General features: G+C 58.4%; 2 protein-coding genes across 7 annotated transcripts; both read right to left on the reverse strand.

Moving 5' to 3' along the window:
* Positions 1-1158: 1158 nt before the first annotated feature.
* LOC144946526 (uncharacterized) lies at positions 1159-6161 on the reverse strand. 6 transcript variants are annotated; one of them, XM_078875498.1, is made up of 3 exons: positions 5470-5610; positions 4576-4603; positions 1159-2154 (listed from the first exon to the last, which is right to left on the reverse strand). In XM_078875498.1, exon 3 carries the CDS (start codon positions 2149-2151, stop codon positions 1375-1377), a length of 777 nt encoding a protein of 258 aa, XP_078731624.1. In that variant the 5' UTR covers positions 2152-2154; positions 4576-4603; positions 5470-5610; the 3' UTR covers positions 1159-1374. The 6 variants fall into 6 exon arrangements, with proteins under 6 accessions (XP_078731624.1, XP_078731622.1, XP_078731619.1 ...); XM_078875496.1 differs by lacking the exons at positions 4576-4603; positions 5470-5610 and adding an exon at positions 6050-6161; XM_078875493.1 differs by lacking the exons at positions 4576-4603; positions 5470-5610 and adding an exon at positions 6031-6043.
* Positions 6162-10929: 4768 nt separating this feature from the next.
* On the reverse strand, positions 10930-24482 carry MZB1 (marginal zone B and B1 cell specific protein). The gene is made up of 4 exons (XM_078875499.1): positions 23862-24482; positions 22641-22771; positions 17248-17352; positions 10930-11637 (listed from the first exon to the last, which is right to left on the reverse strand). Exons 1-4 carry the CDS (start codon positions 24078-24080, stop codon positions 11454-11456), a joined length of 639 nt encoding a protein of 212 aa, XP_078731625.1. The 5' UTR covers positions 24081-24482; the 3' UTR covers positions 10930-11453.
* Positions 24483-24613: the final 131 nt, after the last annotated feature.

Below are 24613 nucleotides of genomic sequence, written 5' to 3' on the forward strand. Positions count from 1 at the left end.
GCCGTCGCTTCCTTCCTTCTGCCAGATCCCGCAGAATCGTCGTGACCTCTGAACTCTGCTCTGACCCTCTCGTTCCGCCGCAGTGGAGTCGACACCGATTTGGTTCAGAAGTAAACTAAATGAAGGCCACTGCTGGTCAAGAGAAACGAGGATGATGCGGGAGGCTGACATGAACAGGCTCGCACAGAGACCCACAGACTCACACAGGAGACCCATAGACTCACATTGAGACCCACAGATTCACACAGGAAACCCACAGACTCACATTGAGACCCACATATTCACACAAGAGACCCATAGACTTGCGTAGAGACCCATAGACGCATTCAATCCCATAGACGCCCATAGAGACCTACAGACTCGCATAGCGACCGATAGCCTCCCACAGATGGACGATGAATAAACCAGGTGACGCGAGTCGATGGTCCCCCAGTGCGGTCACGAATGACTGCACACGCAGCCCCACAACGACACGGAGTGCACCTTCAGCTCACGTGCTTTGTCCGTCAGGGTGACGGCTCCGCGAGGAGTTAAATAAATAAAGCGGTCTGCTACTCTGCAGCGTGCAAGTTGCAGCGTGCAAGTTGCAGCGTGCAAGTTGAAGCGTGCAAGTTGAAGCGTGCAAGTTGCAGCGCGCAAGTTGCAGCGTGCAAGCTGCAGCGTGCAAGTTGCAGCGTGCAAGTTGAAGCGTGCAAGTTGAAGCGTGCAAGTTGCAGCGTGCAAGTTGCAGCGTGCAAGCTGCAGGGCTCTGTGAACGAGACCTCGCCCGCAACACCGTGCACGTTACCCTGGGCACAGAGGCTGCCACATGGCGGTGCACTGCTTGCTGCGAGTTATGTGTTACTCGATGCTAGTCTGTGGGTCTCCTGTGTGAATCTGTGGGTCACTACGTGAGTCTATGGGTCTCTATGCAGCGTGCAAGTTGCAGCGTGCAAGTTGAAGCGTGGGAGTCTATGGGTCTCTGTGAGTCTATGGGTTTATACGTGAGTCTGTGGGTCTCTACGTGAGTCTGTGGGTCTCTACATGAGTTTGTGGGTCTCTGCGTGAGTCTGTGGGTCTCTACGTGAGTCTATGGGTCTCTACCTGAGTCTATGGGTCTCCACGCAAGTCTGTGGGTCTCTATGTGAGTCTATGGGTCTCTACGCGAGTCTATGGGTCTCTGTGTGAGTCTATGGGTCTCTACGCGAGTCTATGGGTCACGGCTGTTGCGGACCAGCGTCCCCGACACCCTGAGTCGCCATCCCAGTCACCTCGCGTGGGAAGGAGCAAGCGGCTCAAGGTGTCGATTCTCTCCCCCCCCCCCCCCCGGCGCCCCCCATCTCTGCCTCCCGCGCCGCGTTCGTGTCGCCTCCTCGCTCGCTCTCCGCCCCGGCTTCAAACGCCGTCCCTTTCATAGATGACCGGCAGCGCGGGTCGCTTTGATCTGAAGGACCTTCTGGGTAGAAAGCCGTCGCGAGGCGGCGCCCCACGGACTCCGCCACGAAGCGGCAGCGCTTCCCTCGCTGCGCTTTGAAGCTGCTGCTGCTGCTGATGCTGCTGCTGATGCTGCTGATGATGACGACAATCGCAAATGTCAGGACAACACGATGAGTTCGCCCAACCCTTGCGTGGCAGCACCATCATCAGCAGCGGCGCCGATGATGATGATGATGGCGATGATGATAATGATGTGTTCATGTCACCCTCCTCCTCCTGCTCCTCTTCCTCCCCCTCGCTGTGCGCGCCCGGGTTGGTGGGACACACGTGGATGAGGACGCGCTCTGCGTACAGCCCCGCTTCCACGTGCTGCGCGTCCGTGCTGCAGTCGTGCTCCGGGGCCCTGGTGGATGAAGCGGAGGGGGGTGAAGAGGAGGAGGCGGCGGTGATGTGCGGCGACTGATGCTGCTGATGGTGACTGTGGTCAAGCCGCTGCTGCTGATGATCATGATGATGATGATGACTCCGCTGCTGCTGATGCTGCTGCTGCTGATGACTCTGCGAGTCGCAGGCGGCCCGCGGCCTCCCCGTGGCCACGCTGCGTGCGTCGAACGTGGGGGTCGCGAGCTGCCGGATGGAGAGCGCGTACGCGTCGCGCGGGTCGCCTTCGGGGGGGTCCCGGGGCAGGGCCCCGCTCCGAGCAGGGGTCGATCGGGGTCCCAGCCCCCACGTCATCGCCTACGAGGTGGGGGAGGGAGGGGAAGGGGGGAGGTGCAGTGGTCGGTCACCTCGGGACGTCTGCCCGTCCACTGCTGGGTGAAGCCGACCCGACGTCGTCTCGGCCCCGAGGGTTGTGGCGACCATACTTCACCCCGCTGGTCAGTGCGGATTGGTGAAGGTTTGGGAGCGGGTGGTGGTGGTGGCCATGGCCGGTTCAGATATCAGGGGCCACTGATGCTGGCCCTGGCCGGGATTCGAACTCGGATCACCAGGTCCACGATTCATTCCGCCACCCCTCCACCCCCATCGTTATCATCGTCATCATCGTCGTCGACCTTTGTTGTTCACCCAGCAGAACCCCGCCGAGTCTCAAGACTCGTTCTTTTATATATAGGAGGGTGCCGCCGCATCTGAATGTTTGGCCGATGACGTTCTCTAAAGATTGACTTCCTGTGCACGTGGGGGGGAGGGGGGGGGCAGCACTCAAAGCGACGCGGATGGGCTGACGGGCCCACGGGGCTGGCAGGGCTGCGCTGTCCTACCCCCGTGCCACCAAACACCTCGCGTTGTCCTCGCACGGGCTGGGAGGTTCACGAATCTCTACGTGATCCACCAGCCCTCGCCTCCAACACGCTGGATTACAGGCAGGCGACATCATCATCGCCGTCATCGCCGCCACCACCGTCGCTACCATCATCACGATCACCACCGTCGCTACCATCATCACGATCACCACCATCAACATCGTTGCCAAAATCATCATCGGCACAATCACTACCACCATCAAAACCATCATCATCCCCATCATCATCATTATTCCCATCGTCACCATCGCTATTGATTCCACCCTGTGGGTACATTTACATAAGCGACCTTGAACGCAAGAATAGAAGAGGGAGGGGGCTCATGGGGGGTGGGGGTGGAGTGGAGTGGAGGAGGGGGGCGGGGTGAGTAGGTGAGTGACTCAGAGCTCACAATAGCAACGAACACGAGCACCGCGTGCCGCTGTCTCCCCGCCACGGGAACGTGGAATTTCCACTGCTCGTTTACAGCCGCTAACGGGGCCAGCACGTACGAACAGGTGAGAACCGCGGGCTCACGCGTGCGGCCACCCACCCCCTCGTGTGCCGTGCCGGCCTTCATAGGCGCTCGCTAACACCACTTGCCCCAACAGCCTGCTAAGGCTATAGGGGGGATCTTTACCTTTGCCTTTGATGGGGTTAGCTCAGAGAGGAACCTCGTGCAGAATAGGGGGAGAACAAACACCCGGCCGCCTTTGTCTCCCCAGGAAGCTCCGTCCTACGAAAGGACTTAACCCCGGCACTGCAATGTGGAATTTCATCGTCTCCCTTTGATGTCACCTGAGAGGTGCACACGCAGACATCCATACCAAGAGGCGCTACCATGTATGTCGACGCTCAACGCTCACAATCAGATAACGCGCAGCCAATCCACGACCCGCCTTTGCGGGTCGTGCGGGTGATTTGGCCACAGTTCACCACCCCCGGGGGTCAATGTTGGGTTTGGTGAACAGGGCACCCAGGAGCGGGTTCAGGAATCGCTGGCTATTGATGTTGGCACTCGGCGGTGGGAATCGAACTCATCTCGGCGGCTTTTTTTTAAGTGCGTGGCGCGCTGAACAAAACGCTCTACCTCTCCTCACGAACCCGCAAGCGGAGATCCCACCGCTCGGATTCATTTTGCGAGTCGGCGGAGCGAGTTTGCCCGGTGGGCGATCGTGTCGTGGGTCGTTGTGTAATGAACGTGAGCGGTGGCGCGGTTGGTAACGCCGCAGGAGCCACGCTGAGGTTGGACTCGCGACTCGACCCGCCCGTGGAGCTGCGTCTGTTCTCCCCCGATTCTTCATGAGGTTCGTCTCTGAGCTAACCCCCATCAAAGGCAAAGATACAGATCACCCGTATAGCCTTAGCAGGCTGTTGGGGCAAGTGCTGTTAGCGAGCGCCTATGGAGGCCGGCACGGCACACGAGGGGGTGGGTGGCCAGCACCACGCCCGGCCGCCTTTGTCTCCCCAGGGGCGATGTTAACACACCGCAACAGGTACCCATTTAAGGCTGAGTCGACATAGGGGAGGCCCAGGACCGGATTAGATAATCGTCACTGCTGTTGGTGGCCGTGAGCGGGAAGCGAACTCGGCTCGCCAGGTTGGTAGCGCAGTGCACGAACCGCTACACCACCGCTCCCCACTAACCGCAAAGACAAAGATTCCCCGTATAGCCTTACCAGACTTACTCTTTGGTTCTTTCGGTAAAGTCACGTATAAAGAGAACATAATAAATTAAATACTACCATACGACGTTTCGATTGCAACACAAGCAATCATCATCAGGTATAAATGAAATAGAAACACAAATCTAGTATACTTAGAAATGTCATGTAATACAACAGAGAGTCCGATAACATAACAGTCAACACCCTACCTGGTTGATTACGTTCTTCCTGAGAATGCTAAATTTGAGAGAGAGATAAAACACAGAACCAGAGACACACAGACAGACATATAAGCAGACAGATATCACAGAGATACATAGAGAGAGCACAAACATAGGCACACAGAGAAACTACGCCTCTGTGTCGAGGCCTTAAATAGAGAGAGGGGGCGGGGGCGGAGAGAGAGGGAGGGGTTAAAGAAATTAGCATGTCAATGAGTAGCACGGTGAGTGGTACGGTGCGAAAGCTTGAACAAATTAGGAGACAGGGAGAGAGACACACTAAATTAAATAACCTAGCAAAGTTTCGAAATGTAATCTAATGCAACACAGAGGGTCGGTCAACACACAATTAACGCATAGCCTGGTTGATTACGTTTTTCAAAGATTGCTAAGTTAGAAGTAAAGTGTGAAATGTTTAAGAGAGACAAGACACAAACACGAAGAACAGACAAAAGCAGAGAAGGAGAGGGACAACAGCCGAGACACACAGAGAGAGCAGAACATAAGAACGACAAAACGAGTGGAGACAGAGAAAGTACACTGTTGGGGCAAGGGCTGTTAGCGAGCACCTATAAAGGCGGCATGGTACACGAGAGGGTGGGTGGCCAGCACCACGCCCGGCCGCCTTTGTCTCCCCAGGGGCGATGTTAACACACCGCACCAGGTACTCATTTTAGGCTGAGTCGACCTAGGGGAGGCTCAGGACACGGTTCAAATAATTGTCCTCGGTGTTGACCGTGAGCGGACATCGAACGCGGGTCGCCGGGTTCGTAGCGCAGCGCGCTGACCATTACACCACCGCTCATCCAATCCCACCCCCACACACACTCACACTCAAACACACCCACACAAACAATGTCACCGGTGTTGGCCAAACATTACCTGCAGGTTACTCAACTGGGGTCACCACAACAGCAGCAACAGAAGCAGCAGCATCGCCCCCCCCCTGGATTCGTCCCGCACCACTCCACTCCACGGCTTTAACAAAAGCCACCGGCCAAATCTCGCCACGTAAGAAGGGTCCCCCCCTAAAACAACAACAACAACTTTTCTGGATAAATAACATGAAGACGATGATGACGCGAACGATTGTAAGCCTAAGAACAGAGTCAATGTCCCTTGGTCATGGATGATTACACCGATGATGATTGCATTGATAACGGCGATTGTAGAGATTGCATTGACATTGTTGATCCGACGAATCGCCATTAATACGTCACCAGTATAATGCATATCTATTTTTTCACGAATTATCACCACGATAATTATTCATCCTGAACGAGTAATCACCAATTCTCATTCTCACCACTCATTCACCACCACCACCACCACCATCCTCTCCACCACCACCACCACCATCATCCTCTCCACCACCACCACTCATTCACCACCACTCACCACCACCACTCACCACCACCATTCACCACCACCACCACCACTCACCACCATCCTCTCAACCCACCTTGCGCAGAAGGCGAGAGAGCCGTGAGTCCCCAGCCTTGGCTCACACGACTCGGTGAGCCACTCCGGGCTCCCCCCTCCCTCCCTCCGCATTCCAGCCCCCCACCGCTTCTCTCATCCCTCCCTCCCACCACCTCCTCCCTCCCTCCCTCCCTCCCACCACCTCCTCCCTCCCTCCCTCCCACCACCTCCTCCCTCCCTCCCTCCCACCACCTCCTCCCTCCCTCCCCTCCACTTCACCATTCCCATCTCCTCCATTCCCCACCTGCCCCCTCCCTCCCCATCCCCCTCCCCACTTCCCTCCTCCCCACCACCACCACCACCTCGTCCCCCCCACCTCCTCTCTCCCTCCCCCCGCCCTGCTCAGGTCGACGAGAACCCGTGAAGAGTTTAACCCCCGCACGGGGCGGGGCGTGATGGATGCAATGGCAGCAGCAGCAGCAGCAGCGTGAGGAGTTCTGCACGAGCCGAGAAGCCGGCCACGCGGAGCAGCACGAGGCATGGCGCGAGGTGAGACATCGAGCGGAATGATCGAGCGAGGGTCGAGGCGTGGTCGCCACTCTTCGCAGAGGGCTCGCGGTTCGACTCCAGCCTCCGCCCTGGTCAATACTCCGGGTGCATCGATCGTAAAAAAGAAAATCCGCGCCGTCTTGCTTCGCAAGTGGACGTCACGGATGCGGCGACGTTATTCGAGGAGAGAGGTCGGACATCGTGGCGGCGTCATGGTCCAAATTACATTTTTATTGTGGACACGCAAACGACTCCTGCTGTGTAGACCTGGCAGGAGCCTCCTGGAAAAGAGTCTTGAGACTCGGTGAGCCATTGCTGGGTCAACGAGCGGTTTGCTGACAAGACGCTCACACACACGCACGCGCACGCACAGATGGAAAGAACCCAGACGCAAGCTGACATGCCCCATCCTTCACCTTTATATCAAGAGTTAAATATCCACAACACTCGCTGTGCCGGGGAGGAGGTGTGGCCGATTCCCTTTGCATAGAAGACGAACAAACGGCCTTGAGAGAAGAGAATCCCGTCCGCGCGGAGGTTCCGATCGGCGGCGAGGGTTTGGCGTGGCTAAAAGACCCATCCTCAGGTTTTTTGTAAAACATCGCCACATCCCGAACCCCCATCGACTGTTGAATCTCTCGAACGTCCCTGCGATCCCCCCGCGCGTGAGACTACGAGTCGCCACCGACCGTCACCCTGCGCCCGGAGACACGTGGAGACACGTGGTGGTCCCCGCGACGCGAGTCGACGTTGTCAAAGTGCGGAGGAGGCGTCGGCGGCGACGCCTGCAGCCTCCCGCGGCGTCTTCCCGCACGCGGCATCACGCGATGCCGCGCCTCGACCACGTGGCAGCGCCAACCACTCGGAGTGCCCAGTGCGGATGTCACGTGTCAGTGTGGGTGTCACGTGTCAGTGTGGGTGTCACAGTGTGTGTCACAGTGTGGGTGTCACGTGTCACAGTGTGGATGTCACGTGTCAGTGTGGGTGTCACAGTGTGAGTGTCACAGTGTGGGTGTCACGTGTCAGTGTGGGTGTCACAGTGTGGGTGTCACAGTGTGAGTGTCACAGTGTGGGTGTCACAGTGTGGGTGTCCGGCAAAACAACCCCCTACCTCCTCGCGGTGCCGGATGGGCAACACTGTCGTGGACAGTGCTGTGGAGGGAGGGCTAATGCCCATTGGCCTCTCCCCTCATGGCGTCTGCGACCACCACTGTGGCTAAACGGGGGTTCTGGACGGGTGCGAGGGGTTGGTAACCCCTCCACCCTCAATTCATTACCACTAAACTACGAATGAAACATAAATATGCAACAAATAAGCTTGTGCTGGAGGCCCCGGGGGGACAGGCGTCTATGACGTCTCCTGGCCAAACCCCAATTGGCGGAGCCAGGAGATTGAATCTTCACCCTCGGGGCTCCTCCAGAAACAACGAAAAACCACTACGGATGGCCACGTGGAATGTTCGAACGCTCACTGCGGAGGAAAGGCTGCCACTCCTTTGTCGGGAGCTGGACCGGTACCGCCTGGATCTCTGTGGCATTCAGGAGGTCCGGTGGACCGGTTCTTGCTCCTGCCACTATGAGGGGTGGACAGTCCTCCACTCGGGGCAGGTGACTGCCAAACAACAGGGTGTGGCTCTTCTTCTGAACAAAAGAATGAATGCGGCGTGTGAGCGTGGCGGTGAGGTGTGGGAAGCTGTAAGCCCCAGGATACTTTGGGCTCGCCTTCCCATCAACCGGAGGCGAGGAGTGGTGGTCGTGGTTACTTATGCCCCCACCGAAGATGAACATCCGTGGAGGGATGCAGGCAAAGCCGATGAGTCAGATGCCTTCTATGACCTCCTGTCACAGGTGCTGGCTAAAGTGGCCACTCGGGACAGTCATCTTGTTGGGTGACTCCAATGCCCGAGTTGGTCATGATGCTGGCACCTGGTCTGGAGTGATTGGAAGGCATGGGCCAGATCAGCTCAATAACAACGGTAGGAGGCTGCTAGATTTTTGTGCAGCCCATGGGCTTGTAATTACCAACACGCTCTTCTGGCATCGGCGCATCCACACAACATAATGGATGCATGCCGGGTCCAAGCAAGAACATCTGCTGGACTACATAGTGACGGACCAGCGGATGGGAGCCCATGTCCTTGACACCAGGACCTACCGTGGAGCTGATCTGCCCTCTGACCATCGACTAGTCATCTGTAAGATGCGCCTGCCATTCTTCCACTCCGGTGGTGGGTGTACACCCAGGACCCCATTCCAACCAAAAGTGGCCTGGTCTCAGTTAGCTGATGAAAGTTGCAAGCGAGAATTTAATCATCGCTTGCAGCTGGGGTTGGCATCGTCCCCCACTCCTCCTGATGTCGAGGGTAAATGGGCGAGGTTTAGGACTGTGACTCATGCAGCTGCAATGGCTGCTTTGGGTACGCGGTCCAGACCTCCCCAGAAACCCTGGCTGACAGAGGAGGTGTTCAGGTTAGGTGAGAAAAAGCGACAGGCCCACTCTCATCGGCTACAGCATCCCACGTCAGAGAATGAGGTTTACCACAGCCTTCGCTCGGAGGTTCGGAGATCCGTAAGGCGCTGCAAGGATGGGTGGTGGTCGCGGGTTGCTGAGGAGATAAAGTCTGCCTCAGTGGCCCGCGATCACAAATCACTATTTAACTCCATCAAAAAAGTAACCTGCAGCGCCACACCTATTACCATCATTAGGGGAAAAAACGGTGATCCAATCTCCGACCCCCAGGAACAGGTTTGCAGATTTGCTGAGCATTTCTGTGAGGTCCTGGGGGAGGGGAAATCCCTCAGCCAGGAAAACATCATGGCACAAAGTGGGGATAACCCTGCTGAGGCTGCGGTGCCTCAAATATTGGAAGAGGTCACCCCCTGTGAGTGGCTGGCTGAGGTGCCATCTGTTGAGGAAGTACTGAAGGCGATCCTGAGTCTGAGACCAGGAAAGGCACCGGGCAGAGATGATCACCCAAGCGATGCTGAGGGAGGGTGGCGTTTGTGCACAGACTGCCCTATATGACATCATAACAACAGGCTGGACCACTGGACGGGTTCCGCAGGATTGGAAGGATGCCCTGGTGGTCCCCCTCTTTAAGAAGGGGGACCGCACAGACTGTAACAACTACAGTGGCATCTCACTCCTCAGTGTGCCGGGAAAGGTCCTGGCAAGGATTATTCAACATCGCCTTGCTAGGCACGCTGAGGAGAGGCTTGCGGAGCCCCAATGCGGTTTCAGGAAAGGGCGGTCCTGCACACATGCCATATTTTCTGTCCGTCTGCTACAGAAGAGGTGTAGGGAATTCCAACAAGACCTACATCTCTGCTTTATTGACCTGGTCAAGGCCTATGATACCATCAGTAGGCCTGGGCTCTGGGTTGTTCTTCGTGCTTTCGGAGTCCGTGACCCTCTGCTAACGGTCATTAAGGACCTTCATGATGGTGAGCGGGCCCGGGTAAAACTACGTGGCCGGGAGTCAGAGCCTTTCCCTGTACACCTTTGGGTGCGACAGGGATGTCCTCTGGCTCCCACATTATTTAACATCTATTTTTACCGAGTAGTTCGTGAAACCTTCAATAGCTGTACCGGGGGAATTTCCATTTGGTACAGATATAACGGGAGGCTGATCGACGCCCGGGTGCGATCAAGGGATGGCTCCCTATTGGTCAACTACGTTATGTATGCCGATGCTTTGGTAATAGCTGCTCATTCAGAAGAGGAGTTGGAGACGCTGCTGCTGAGACTGGAGCGTGCCACTAAGAGGTGGGGCCTTACCATCAGCCCCACCAAAACTAAGCACCTGCCTGGGTATTTGGTACCATCGGACACTCCACCCCCACAACCCCCAATCGGTGATGGGACAGTAGTGGAGAGAGTGGAGAGTTTCCCATACCTGGGCAGTGTGCTTATGACCGGCTCCAGTTTAACAGCAGAGGTCTCACTCCGAATCAGTCGAGCGGCAACATCTTTTCATCGGTTGCGTAACGCTGTGTGGAAGCTACCTGGTCTGTCGCTCCGCACGAAGCTTCAGGTCTTCTCGGCCACAGTCATTCCCTCCCTTCTCTACGCTTGCGAAACGTGGACCCCCCTAATGGAGCATTTTCGCCAGTTGGAAACATTTAGGCTGGCCTGCCTACGATCCATCCTGGGTTTAACCAGGCTGGATTGTGTGAGGAGCTCACAAATCTCCATCGGTGAGCTCCTCCGGCAGGCAAGGCTGCGTTGGCTGGGTCATGTAGCCCGCATGCCCAGACACCGCATGCCTAAACAGCTTTTGTTCGGCCGGATCGAGAGGGCTAAACGGGCGCGGCACGCGCTAGAGAAGAGATGGAGTGATGTGGTACAAGAGGATGTGGAGCTGAGTGGACTTGCCGATGACTGGTACCAGCGGTGTCAAGATCGGCCTCTGTGGAGGAGGCTCGTGAAGGACGCTACTGGGCAGTTGGAGGCAGTCGCCCTCCAACAACAGAGGGCGGAGGAGCGACGCTCACAACAACGAGCGGAGCGCCGGGTAGCTAAAGCACAGCAAGTTGGTACAGTAGGGGGCACAAGTGGTGCATCAGCCAGTCATCTCGGTCATCTCAGTCAGTCGACCCGTGGCACCTGGGTCTGCCCCGTGACCTCCTGCCAGCGGGCGTTCGACACTTCACGTGGCCTCAAGGTGCACATGGCCTGGCACAAGCGTCGTGGTGACGTCACCGCCACTTAGTGGCGAATGGCGGTTGTTGTTGTTGTGTCACAGTGTGGGTGTCACAGTGTGGGTGTCACAGTGTGGGTATCACATTGTGGGTGTCACAGTGTGGGTGTCACGTGTCGGTGTGGGTGTCACGTGTCGGTGTGGATGTCACGTGTTGGTGTGTGTGTCACAGTGTCACGTGTCACAGTGTGGGTGTCACATCTCGGTGTGCTCTCTCGACAGTGGGGTGACGTCTCGCCGCGCCGCCCTCTTGGCGCCACAGTCGCGCTTACACAGCCACGCCGCGAGCCCCTGGCCCGGCGGCGCTGCGGAGCGGAACGCGGCGTAGATCTCCTCCTCGCCCAGCTCGCCCAGCATCGCGTGGCACATCTGCAGCAGCCTGCGCAAGGAGAGACACCACGTGGCTGGGTGATCACGTGGCTGGGTGACCCAGTGGCTGAGTGACCACGTGGCTGAGTGACCCCTGGCTGAGTGACCACGTGGCTGAGTGACCCCGTGGCTGAGTGACCACGTGGCTGAGTGACCCCTGGCTGAGTGACCACGTGGCTGAGTGACCACGTGGCTCAGTGACCCAGTGGCTGAGTGATCACGTGGCTGAGTGATCACGTGGCTGAGTGACCATGCGGCTGAGTGACCACGTGGCTGAGTGACCCCTGGCTGAGTGACCACGTGGCTGAGTGACCCCTGGCTGAGTGACCACGTGGCTGAGTGACCCCGTGGCTGAGTGACCACGTGGCTGAGTGACCCCTGGCTGAGTAACCACGTGGCTGAGTGACCACGTGGCTGAGTGACCCAGTGGCTGAGTGATCACGTGGCTGAGTGATCACGTGGCTGAGTGACCACGTGGCTGAGTGATCACGTGGCTGAGTGACCACGTGGCTGAGTGACCCCGTGGCTGAGTGACCCCTGGCTGAGTAACCACGTGGCTGAGTGACCACTTGGCTGAGTGACCCAGTGGCTGAGTGACCACGTGGCTGAGTGATCACGTGGCTGAGTGACCACGTGGCTGAGTGACCCCGTGGCTGAGTGACCACGTGGCTGAGTGACCACGTGGCTGAGTGATCACGTGGCTGAGTGACCACGTGGCTGAGTGACCCAGTGGCTGAGTGACCCCTGGCTGAGTGACCACGTGGCTGAGTGACCTCGTGGCTGAGTGACCACGTGGCTGAGTGACCACGTGGCTGAGTGACCACGTGGCTGAGTGACCCCTGGCTGAGTAACCACGTGGCTGAGTGACCACTTGGCTGAGTGACCCAGTGGCTGAGTGACCACGTGGCTGAGTGATCACGTGGCTGAGTGACCACGTGGCTGAGTGACCCCGTGGCTGAGTGACCACGTGGCTGAGTGACCACGTGGCTGAGTGATCACGTGGCTGAGTGACCACGTGGCTGAGTGACCCAGTGGCTGAGTGACCACGTGGCTGGGTGACCACGTGGCTGAGTGACCACGTGGCTGAGTGACCACGTGGCTGAGTGACCACGTGGCTGAGTGACCCCTGGCTGAGTGACCACGTGGCTGAGTGACCACGTGGCTGGGTGACCACGCGGCTGAGTGACCACGTGGCTGGGTGACCACGCAGCTGAGTGACCACGCGGCTGAGTGACCACGCGGCTGAGTGACCACGCGGCTGAGTGACCACGTGGCTGGGTGACCACGCGGCTGAGTGACCACGCGGCTGAGTGACCCCGTGGCTGAGTGACCACGTGGCTGAGTGACCCCTGGCTGAGTAACCACGTGGCTGAGTGACCACGTGGCTGAGTGACCCAGTGGCTGAGTGATCACGTGGCTGAGTGATCACGTGGCTGAGTGACCACGTGGCTGAGTGATCACGTGGCTGAGTGACCACGTGGCTGAGTGACCCCGTGGCTGAGTGACCCCTGGCTGAGTAACCACGTGGCTGAGTGACCACTTGGCTGAGTGACCCAGTGGCTGAGTGACCACGTGGCTGAGTGATCACGTGGCTGAGTGACCACGTGGCTGAGTGACCCCGTGGCTGAGTGACCACGTGGCTGAGTGACCACGTGGCTGAGTGATCACGTGGCTGAGTGACCACGTGGCTGAGTGACCCAGTGGCTGAGTGACCACGTGGCTGGGTGACCACGCAGCTGAGTGACCACGCGGCTGAGTGACCACGCGGCTGAGTGACCACGCGGCTGAGTGACCACGTGGCTGGGTGACCACGCGGCTGAGTGACCACGCGGCTGAGTGACCCCGTGGCTGAGTGACCACGTGGCTGAGTGACCCCTGGCTGAGTAACCACGTGGCTGAGTGACCACGTGGCTGAGTGACCCAGTGGCTGAGTGATCACGTGGCTGAGTGATCACGTGGCTGAGTGACCACGTGGCTGAGTGATCACGTGGCTGAGTGACCACGTGGCTGAGTGACCCCGTGGCTGAGTGACCCCTGGCTGAGTAACCACGTGGCTGAGTGACCACTTGGCTGAGTGACCCAGTGGCTGAGTGACCACGTGGCTGAGTGATCACGTGGCTGAGTGACCACGTGGCTGAGTGACCCCGTGGCTGAGTGACCACGTGGCTGAGTGACCACGTGGCTGAGTGATCACGTGGCTGAGTGACCACGTGGCTGAGTGACCCAGTGGCTGAGTGACCCCTGGCTGAGTGACCACGTGGCTGAGTGACCTCGTGGCTGAGTGACCACGTGGCTGAGTGACCACGTGGCTGAGTGACCACGTGGCTGAGTGACCCCGTGGCTGAGTGACCCCTGGCTGAGTAACCACGTGGCTGAGTGACCACTTGGCTGAGTGACCCAGTGGCTGAGTGACCACGTGGCTGAGTGATCACGTGGCTGAGTGACCACGTGGCTGAGTGACCCCGTGGCTGAGTGACCACGTGGCTGAGTGACCACGTGGCTGAGTGATCACGTGGCTGAGTGACCACGTGGCTGAGTGACCCAGTGGCTGAGTGACCCCTGGCTGAGTGACCACGTGGCTGAGTGACCTCGTGGCTGAGTGACCACGTGGCTGAGTGACCACGTGGCTGAGTGACCACGTGGCTGAGTGACCCCTGGCTGAGTAACCACGTGGCTGAGTGACCACTTGGCTGAGTGACCCAGTGGCTGAGTGACCACGTGGCTGAGTGATCACGTGGCTGAGTGACCACGTGGCTGAGTGACCCCGTGGCTGAGTGACCACGTGGCTGAGTGACCACGTGGCTGAGTGACCACGTGGCTGAGTGATCACGTGGCTGAGTGACCACGTGGCTGAGTGACCCAGTGGCTGAGTGACCACGTGGCTGGGTGACCACGTGGCTGAGTGACCACGTGGCTGAGTGACCACGTGGCTGAGTGACCACGTGGCTGAGTGACCCCTGGCTGAGTGACCACGTGGCTGAGTGACCACGTGGCTGGGTGACCACGCGGCTGAGTGACCACGTGGCTGGGTGACCACGCAGCTGAGTGACCACGCGGCTGAGTGACCACGCGGCTGAGTGACCACGCGGCTGAGTGACCACGTGGCTGGGTGACCACGCGGCTGAGTGACCACGCGGCTGAGTGACCCCGTGGCTGAGTGACCACGTGGCTGAGTGACCCCTGGCTGAGTAACCACGTGGCTGAGTGACCACGTGGCTGAGTGACCCAGTGGCTGAGTGATCACGTGGCTGAGTGATCACGTGGCTGAGTGACCACGTGGCTGAGTGATCACGTGGCTGAGTGACCACGTGGCTGAGTGACCCCGTGGCTGAGTGACCCCTGGCTGAGTAACCACGTGGCTGAGTGACCACTTGGCTGAGTGACCCAGTGGCTGAGTGACCACGTGGCTGAGTGATCACGTGGCTGAGTGACCACGTGGCTGAGTGACCCCGTGGCTGAGTGACCACGTGGCTGAGTGACCACGTGGCTGAGTGATCACGTGGCTGAGTGACCACGTGGCTGAGTGACCCAGTGGCTGAGTGACCCCTGGCTGAGTGACCACGTGGCTGAGTGACCTCGTGGCTGAGTGACCACGTGGCTGAGTGACCACGTGGCTGAGTGACCACGTGGCTGAGTGACCCCTGGCTGAGTAACCACGTGGCTGAGTGACCACTTGGCTGAGTGACCCAGTGGCTGAGTGACCACGTGGCTGAGTGATCACGTGGCTGAGTGACCACGTGGCTGAGTGACCCCGTGGCTGAGTGACCACGTGGCTGAGTGACCACGTGGCTGAGTGATCACGTGGCTGAGTGACCACGTGGCTGAGTGATCACGTGGCTGAGTGACCACGTGGCTGAGTGACCCAGTGGCTGAGTGACCACGTGGCTGGGTGACCACGTGGCTGAGTGACCACGTGGCTGAGTGACCACGTGGCTGAGTGACCCCTGGCTGAGTGACCACGTGGCTGAGTGACCACGTGGCTGGGTGACCACGCGGCTGAGTGACCACGTGGCTGGGTGACCACGCGGCTGAGTGACCACGCGGCTGAGTGACCACGCGGCTGAGTGACCACGCGGCTGAGTGACCACGTGGCTGGGTGACCACGCGGCTGAGTGACCACGCGGCTGAGTGACCACGCGGCTGAGTGACCACGTGGCTGAGTGACCCCTGGCTGAGTGACCACGTGGCTGAGTGACCACGTGGCTGAGTGACCCAGTGGCTGAGTGATCACGTGACTGGGTGACCACGTGGCTGAGTGACCACGTGGCTGAGTGACCCCTGGCTGAGTGACCACGTGGCTGAGTGACCACGTGGCTGAGTGACCTAGTGGCTGAGTGATCACGTGGCTGGGTGACCACGTGGCTGAGTGACCACGTGGCTGAGTGATCACGTGGCTGAGTGACCACGTGGCTGAGTGACCACGTGGCTGAGTGACCACGTGGCTGAGTGACCACGCGGCAACGTGACGAGTGACGGCGGAAGTGGCGATGCGACGACAAGGGAGTTTCAATCGAAGTTTAAAAATTCAGTCGAGTGATTCCGATGAACGATCGATTCGTGAACTCGAAGGGGAAACACAAAGACTCGCACGGTCCGTGAGCACACGAGCTCGTGAGTACCGAGGCAATGTGCAATGAATATCACGTAGCGATAGACTTACCTTTTGTTGGACGTGCCAAAGAAATAAATAAAGGCATAAAATGCACTGAAACGCGGCGTGTAATTATATATTGCCTTCACTTTCTATACAGATACGTAAAATCGAAAGAGAATTTGCGTAAAAAAGATTATCATAGCCGCTCGACTTTCTTCAGGCACACATGAATAATAATGAGGGGGGGGGGGGGCATGTGGAGTGACGTCAGGCGCGGGCCACACACAGCGTTGAGGTCAAAATGAAAGCTAATTTGTGTAAACAAATTTTCGTTTCCGCTCCACCTTCTTCATGCGGAGTGACGGGGGGGGGGGGGTCCATGTGGAGGACCCCACCTGTTCATGATTATTAATGAGGGGGGCTGGTCGACGTGGAGTGACGTCACGCGCATTACACACAGACATGCTTGGCTCATTATATTCGTAACTCGCCTTTTTCCCGTCCAAGGACGACGGGTGTATTGCAGTAAATCTGAAACTTGCAAGAGAAAAGCAGCCCACGACGTGATATATTCATTGCCTCCATTCGTGTGCAATTAGTAAGGGCGCGGTGACACAGACCTATTTCATTTAAAGGTTATAATCTCTCGTTCATCACGACGTCCTTTTTACTTCGATGTCTCAACAGCGTGACGGAGATCACGTGACGTGAGGGTTCTGCCTTTGTCGTGAGGGTTGTAAGTTGACGCTGAGGAGGTTCGGAGGAGGCGCCTCGCCCCCCCACCAGGTGGAGTGACGTCACCCGCTAATGATTATTAATGAGGGGGGCTGGCCGACGTGGGGTGACGTCACGCGCGGGACACACAGACATTCTCGGCTCATCATCGTAGTGAACAGCCAGGCGTACCGCGTGGTCATCAAGCTGCTGTTGTGACGCTTCTGCGCTCCTCGTGGAAGGCTCAACGAGGACAGGGAGGAGGGGGAGGAGGAGGAGGATGGACCGATGGCCGTGCGGCTCGCCACTCACCGGAACGGCCACTTGCCACCGCCCATCATCATCCCCATGGCGTCCTGCGCCTCCAGGCCGGGGCCCGACAGGCGCTTCTGCCCGCTCAGCTCCTTGACCCCGTAGCTGCACGCACACAAAGACAAAGATGATCATTGGTTTTTTACCCTTCTATCTGGCAACAAAACTGACACCTTTTTTTACGAGGAGTCATGTTTGCATTGACCACAATACCTGCAGTCATAATGCAAACAAAAAACACAACTCTGATCATGTATGCACTGTCCTTGAAGTTGATTGGTCCACACCCGAGACAGCTTTCCTTAGAGCCGAGTCTCACATGGGTTGGACCCACCCCCACCCAGGTAGCCTGTCACAGACTGTTGGGGCAAGTGCTGTCAGCGAACAGCGATGGAGGCCCGGAACGGCGCGCGAGGGGGTGGGTGGCCACCAGCAGCGGCGGCGGCATGCCCGGCCGCCTTTGTCACACGATAACTAGTTTGCACATACACATGCATAAACTGATATATATGTAGTAGGACCGAATTAGGTGCACACACACGCAGCTTGGAGGCAACACTATTTATTAAACGGTAAGTAATATAACACTGTACATAAGGTGGTGAGCACCTTCCTCAACTCACTAACACTCTGGAACACGACACAGACTGGACCAGGCAGGCAACGGCCTGCCTGGCCCAGGACGACGACTCGGGACTTGACGACCAATGATGTCTTCTCTTTGGAGTACAGTACAACCGCCTTGCTCTCCGTTCACACCACGCTTATATCTGCTTTGGCGTGGCCGGCTCCGCCCCGGCGTGGCTGGCTCTCTCCAGGCCACGCCTCCCTTCCCCCACCTCTGGGAAGGTCGGATCCCTCCAGCACGTGACCCCCCAGGCACCCCCTTGGGGCCCCCAGCCCTCGTACAGGCCGACACAGTAGTGACCATTCTATGTCACTACACATATACATAAACACGTACAGCACCGTGTACATACACGTGAGTGGTGATACATGCAAGCGAACGTGCCGGCAAGGCACACGAGGGGGTGGGTGGCCAGCACCATGCCCGGCCGCCTTCGTCTCCCCCCCTGTGGCGATGTTTACAGACCGCACCAGGTACTCATTTGAGGCTGAGTCGACCTAGGGGAGGCCCAGGACCCGTTCAGATAATCATCACTGGGTGTTGGCCGTGAAGCGGGAATCGAACTCGGGTCGCCGGGTTCGAAGCGCAGCGTAGCGCTAACAGCGACACTACGACGACGACGTGCACACACAGAATCAGAATCTTCACTTAGACGGCAGGAATCCGATGAGCTATGAAGCTCTGTTTCACAGGTGCCCAGTCGAGGCCGGAAAGAACGTGACACCAACACACGTGACCAAAAGCACACGGCAGGAGTGCGAAGCACAAGAAAGGTAAACACCAAAGACAAATACAACACGACACCATGCCGGTCCTGCCACGCAAAGTCCACGGAGGTATTTACACACAAAACACGCGCACACACACGCGATATTAGCGCACAATGTCTCGCCAGCTGCAGCCCAACACTTGTTAACTTCACGATGTCTACAGACAAGGAGGCTCCCTCCCCTCCCATCCCTCCCCTCCCTCCCCTCTGCTCCCCTCTCTCCCCTCCACTCCCTCCCCTCCCCTCCCATCCCACCCCTCCCCTCGCTCCCCTCCCCTCCCTCCCCCCCCCCTCCCCTCCCTCCCCTCCCCGTGCAGGACCATGGGTCCCCGGGTTTGTGACGCGACGCGACGGGACGCGTGGCACGGCGCCCGCCGCCGTGAGTGCGACCCGGCGTCCGCGTGACTCCGCCGCCGCCTGAGGGTCACGAGACCGAGCGCGTGACACGCGCGTGACACGCGCGTGACACGCGGTGCCTGCAGGGCTCACGGCAGCGCCTCTCCAGCGCCTGTAACGCGAGCTGCGCTTCACCCCCCCCCCCCCTTCATTGTTGGCTAACGCGGCGTGCAAGCAGCGGCGACAGCTGCTGCCCGTGGGCGTGCTGCTGCTGCTGGTGGCAAACATCTGTAACGCGACACGGCCACGTCGGCGCAAACCCCGCCACCGCCACCGCACGCGTGTCCCTCTTGAATTTCTCCCCGACGTCGTCTTTGGTTCTTTCGGTCAAGTCAGGTAGATGGAAAATAAAATATAAAATAATTTTAAAAAATACGTCTTTTTTTTATACAATTTTTCTATCCACGTGACTTTACCGAAAGAACCCAAGAAGATGAATTCCTGCAGTCACGAAAGTTGAAAGTCAAAATCTCCCCAACGCGTCACGAGGGTGCCCAATACCGTGGCCTGACCTGGCCCACCAAAGACAAAGATCCCCCGTGTAGCATGTGAGACTGTAGGGGCAAGTGCTGTTAGCGAGCACTTATGAAGGCCGGAACAGCACGCAAGGGGGTGGGTTGGGCAGCACCACGCACGGCCGCCTTTGTCTCTCTAGTGACGATGTTTGTGCACTGGGTACTCATATGAGGCTGAGTCGACCTAGGGGAGGCCCAGAACCGGTTCAGATAATCGTCACTGGCATTGGCCGTGAGCGGGAATCGAACTCGGGTGGCCCAGGTTCATAGCGCAGCGTAGCGCTAACCGCTACACCACCGCTCCCCACCACCACCACCACCAACCACCGCCAGCAACGCAGGGGTTGTGCCACGGATGTGGGAAGGAGGCGAATATGTCTGCTTCGTTATTGTGTCACTTATATTGTCCGCAACGAGGTTAATGGTTAATGGTTGTGTTGTGTTGCTCAGCATCACATTCATGACGTTTCTACCTCGAGCGTCCGGCAGTTCACCGGGCGTTGGTTCAAGCGAGCCGGACTTTCAATGACTTTCAATGCGAGTTGCTGGAAAGCGCGGAGATGGTGGAGATGATTTACGTGATGGAGATGATGGTGTAGGTGATGATAGTGGAGGTGGTGTAGGTGATGGAGGTGGTGGAGGTGGTGGAGGTGACGGAGGTGGTGGAGGTAGTGGAGGTGATGGAGATGGTGGAGATGGTGGAGGTGACGGAGGTGGTGGAAATGACGGAGGTGGTGGAGGTGGTGGAGGTGGTGGAGGTGGTGGAAGTGGTGGAGATGGTGGAGGTGACGGAGGTGGTGGAGGTGACGGAGGTGGTGGAGGTGACAGAGGTGGTGGAGGTGACGGAGGTGACGGAGATTGTGGAGGTGATGGAGATGGTGGAGGTAACGGAGGTTGTGGAGGTGACGGAGATTGTGGAGGTGGTGGAGGTGATGGAGGTGACGGAGGTGGTGGAGGTGATGGAGGTGACGGAGGTGATGGAGGTGGTGGAGGTGGTGGAGGTGACGGAGGTGGTGGAGGTGGTGGAGGTGATGGGAGGTGGTGGAGGTGACGGAGATGGTGGAGATGGTGGAGGTGATGGAAAGCGCGGAGATGGTGGAGATGATTTACGTGATGGAGATGATGGTGTAGATGATGATAGTGGAGGTGGTGTAGGTGATGGAGGTGGTGGAGGTGGTGGAGGTGACGGAGGTGGTGGAGGTGGTGGAGGTAGTGGAGGTGATGGAGATGGTGGAGATGGTGGAGGTGACGGAGGTGGTGGAGATGACGGAGGTGGTGGAGGTGATGGAGGTGACGGAGGTGGTGGAGGTGATGGAGGTGACGGAGGTGATGGAGGTGGTGGAGGTGGTGGAGGTGACGGAGGTGGTGGAGGTGGTGGAGGTGATGGAGATGGTGGAGATGGTGGAGGTGACGGATGTGGTGGAGGTGGTGGAGGTGGTGGAGGTGGTGGAGATGGTGGAGGTGGTGGAGGTGATGGAGATGGTGGAGATGGTGGAGGTGACGGAGGTGACGGAGATTGTGGAGGTGACGGAGGTGGTGGAGGTGGTGGAGGTGGTGGTGGTGACGGAGATGGTGGAGGTGGTGGAGGTGATGGAGGTGACGGAGGTGGTGGAGGTGACGGTGGAGGTGGTGGAGGTGGTGATGGAGATGGTGGAGGTGGTGGAGGTGATGGAGATAGTGGAGATGGTGGAGGTGGTGGTGGAGGTGGTGGAGGTGACGGAGGTGGTGGAGATGACGGAGGTGGTGGAGGTGGTGGAGGTGGTGGAAGTGGTGGAGATGGTGGAGGTGACGGAGGTGGTGGAGGTGACGGAGGTGGTGGAGGTGACAGAGGTGGTGGAGGTGACGGAGGTGACGGAGATTGTGGAGGTGATGGAGATGGTGGAGGTGACGGAGGTTGTGGAGGTGACGGAGATTGTGGAGGTGGTGGAGGTGATGGAGGTGACGGAGGTGGTGGAGGTGGTGGAGGTGACGGAGGTGGTGGAGGTGGTGGAGGTGATGGGAGGTGGTGGAGGTGACGGAGATGGTGGAGATGGTGGAGGTGATGGAGATGGTGGAGATGGTGGAGGTGACGGATGTGGTGGAGGTGGTGGAGGTGGTGGAGGTGGTGGAGATGGTGGAGGTGGTGGAGGTGATGGAGATGGTGGAGATGGTGGAGGTGACGGAGGTGACGGAGATTGTGGAGGTGACGGAGGTGGTGGAGGTGGTGGAGGTGGTGGTGGTGACGGAGATGGTGGAGGTGGTGGAGGTGATGGAGGTGACGGAGGTGGTGGAGGTGACGGTGGAGGTGGTGGAGGTGGTGATGGAGATGGTGGAGGTGGTGGAGGTGATGGAGATAGTGGAGATGGTGGAGGTGGTGGTGGAGGTGGTGGAGGTGACGGAGGTGGTGGAGATGACGGAGGTGGTGGAGGTGGTGGAGGTGGTGGAAGTGGTGGAGATGGTGGAGGTGACGGAGGTGGTGGAGGTGACGGAGGTGGTGGAGGTGACAGAGGTGGTGGAGGTGACGGAGGTGACGGAGATTGTGGAGGTGATGGAGATGGTGGAGGTGACGGAGGTTGTGGAGGTGACGGAGATTGTGGAGGTGGTGGAGGTGATGGAGGTGACGGAGGTGGTGGAGGTGATGGAGGTGACGGAGGTGATGGAGGTGGTGGAGGTGGTGGAGGTGACGGAGGTGGTGGAGGTGGTGGAGGTGATGGGAGGTGGTGGAGGTGACGGAGATGGTGGAGATGGTGGAGGTGACGGATGTGGTGGAGGTGGTGGAGGTGGTGGAGGTGGTGGAGATGGTGGAGGTGGTGGAGGTGATGGAGATGGTGGAGATGGTGGAGGTGACGGAGGTGACGGAGATTGTGGAGGTGACGGAGGTGGTGGAGGTGGTGGAGGTGGTGGTGGTGACGGAGATGGTGGAGGTGGTGGAGGTGATGGAGGTGACGGAGGTGGTGGAGGTGACGGTGGAGGTGGTGGAGGTGGTGACGGAGATGGTGGAGGTGGTGGAGGTGATGGAGATAGTGGAGATGGTGGAGGTGGTGGTGGAGGTGTTGGAGGTGATGGAGGTGGAGGTGGTGGAGGTGGTGGTGGAGGTGCGTCTCACTCGTTCCAGGACTGCGAGCAGCATTGCTCCAGGGTGTCGAGCAGCTCGGACTCGGGCAGCTCGGAGCGGCCACTGAGGCCCTTGCGCGGCGCCGGCCTCTTGTGCAGGGCCCTGCTCAGGTGCTCCTGCATCTGGGGGCGGCGGGGGGGGGGGCAAGGTAGAATGAGCCCGACTCTCCCACGTGGGTAGGCGAGGACACGTGGTCGGTGATACGAGGGTAGGTGGTCCACGAGGTAGGGTAACCTGGGTGCTTGAATCTGTTTGGGTCGTTAACATCGTTTTTTATGACAAGGTAACCGAATAACAACGGTTATCAGTTTTGAACAGTGTATGAAGGAAACGTGTCTAGATCAGGCAGCGTGACGCTGCTTAGCCACAGTGCCGTAAACGGTCAACACACTGGACCCCCATACAATGGTCCTCTATCCAGAGGGGTTCCCTTTACCGGGGTCCTCTATGCAGAGGGTTCCTCTATCCAGAGGGGTCCCCTATACAATGGTCCTCTATGCAGAGGGTTCCCCTATACAATGGTCCTCTATGCAGGGGGGTCCTCTATCCAGAGGGGTCCTCTATGCAGAGGGGTCCCCTATACAATGGTCCCCTATCCAGAGGGGTCCCCTATCCAGAGGGGTTCCCCTATACAATGGTCCTCTATCCAGAGGGGTCCCCTATCCAGAGGGGTTCCCCTATACAATGGTCCCCTATCCAGAGGGGTTCCCCTATACAATGGTCCTCTATCCAGGGGGGTTCCCCTATACCAGGGGTCGGCAACCTACGGCTCCGGAGCCGCATGCGGCTCTTTGCGGGCTGCTTCTTGACGATATGTACGTATGTACAGTATGTACTCAGATGCATTGCGGCTCTTGAAATACTGAATTTTGTACCGAATTGGAAAGAAATGGCTCTTCTTGTTATTTTGGTTGCCGACCCCTGCCCTATACAATGGCCTCTATCCAGAGGGGTTCCCCTATACAATGGTCCTCTATCCAGGGGGGTCCTCTATGCAATGGTCCTCTATGCAGAAGGTTCCCCTATACCGGGGTCCCCTATACCGGGATCCTCTATGCAGAGGGATTCCCCTATACCGGGGTCCCCTATACCGGGGTCCTCGATACCGGGGTCCTCTATCCAGGGGGGTCCTCTATGCAGAGGGATTCCCCTATACCAGGATCCCCTATACCGGGGTCCTCTATCCAGGGGGGTCCTCTATCCAGGGGGTACCTGGTAGGCGATGGCTCGGCACGCGTCGCAGCGGAGGTGCTGCGGCATGTGCTGGGAATGTCCTTCCTCGTCGCTCAGCTCGGGCGTCTGGAAACTCATCCTTCCCCCGGCGGTGCCAAGTCCATCCGCCGCGTCCTTGCTCGCGGCGGCTGCGCAGGGCGACAGCAGCGCGCAGACCGCGAGGCACCACCAGCACCACGTGGTCATCATCATCTTCATCGTCGTCGTCGTGACGGTGACGACGATTCTACTGCTGCTGTCGCTTTGTGCCGATGATGCTGATGATGACACTGCCGATGATGGTGATGCTGCTGCTGCTGAGGATACTGATGATAGTACTGCTGCTGCTGATGATACTGCTGCTGGTACTGTTGATGATACTGCTGCTGCTGCTACTGCTGTTGATGATGATGCTGCTACTGCTGCTGATGATACTACTGCTGCTGCTGCTACTGCTGTTGATGATGATGCTGCTACTGCTGCTGATGATGATGATACTACTGCTGCTGCTGCTACTGCTGTTGATGATGATGCTGCTACTGCTGATGATGATGAGTGGCGGCCGCACGGGCGGACACGCGCACCCCCTGACCACGGACTTTCCCCTTCACGGCGAATCGATCCGAGCGACTCGCACGAAGCCGACGAGCGAATCGAAGACTCGATTCCTCGCGTGCGCGCACGAGGCGGGCGGAGTGTCCGCCCGGTAGCGGCGGTGATGGTGGAGGTGGTGATGGTGGTGGTGGAGGTGG

The sequence above is a fragment of the Lampetra fluviatilis genome, chromosome 41, assembly GCF_964198595.1.
Source record: "Lampetra fluviatilis chromosome 41, kcLamFluv1.1, whole genome shotgun sequence".
NCBI lineage: Eukaryota > Metazoa > Chordata > Hyperoartia > Petromyzontiformes > Petromyzontidae > Lampetra > Lampetra fluviatilis.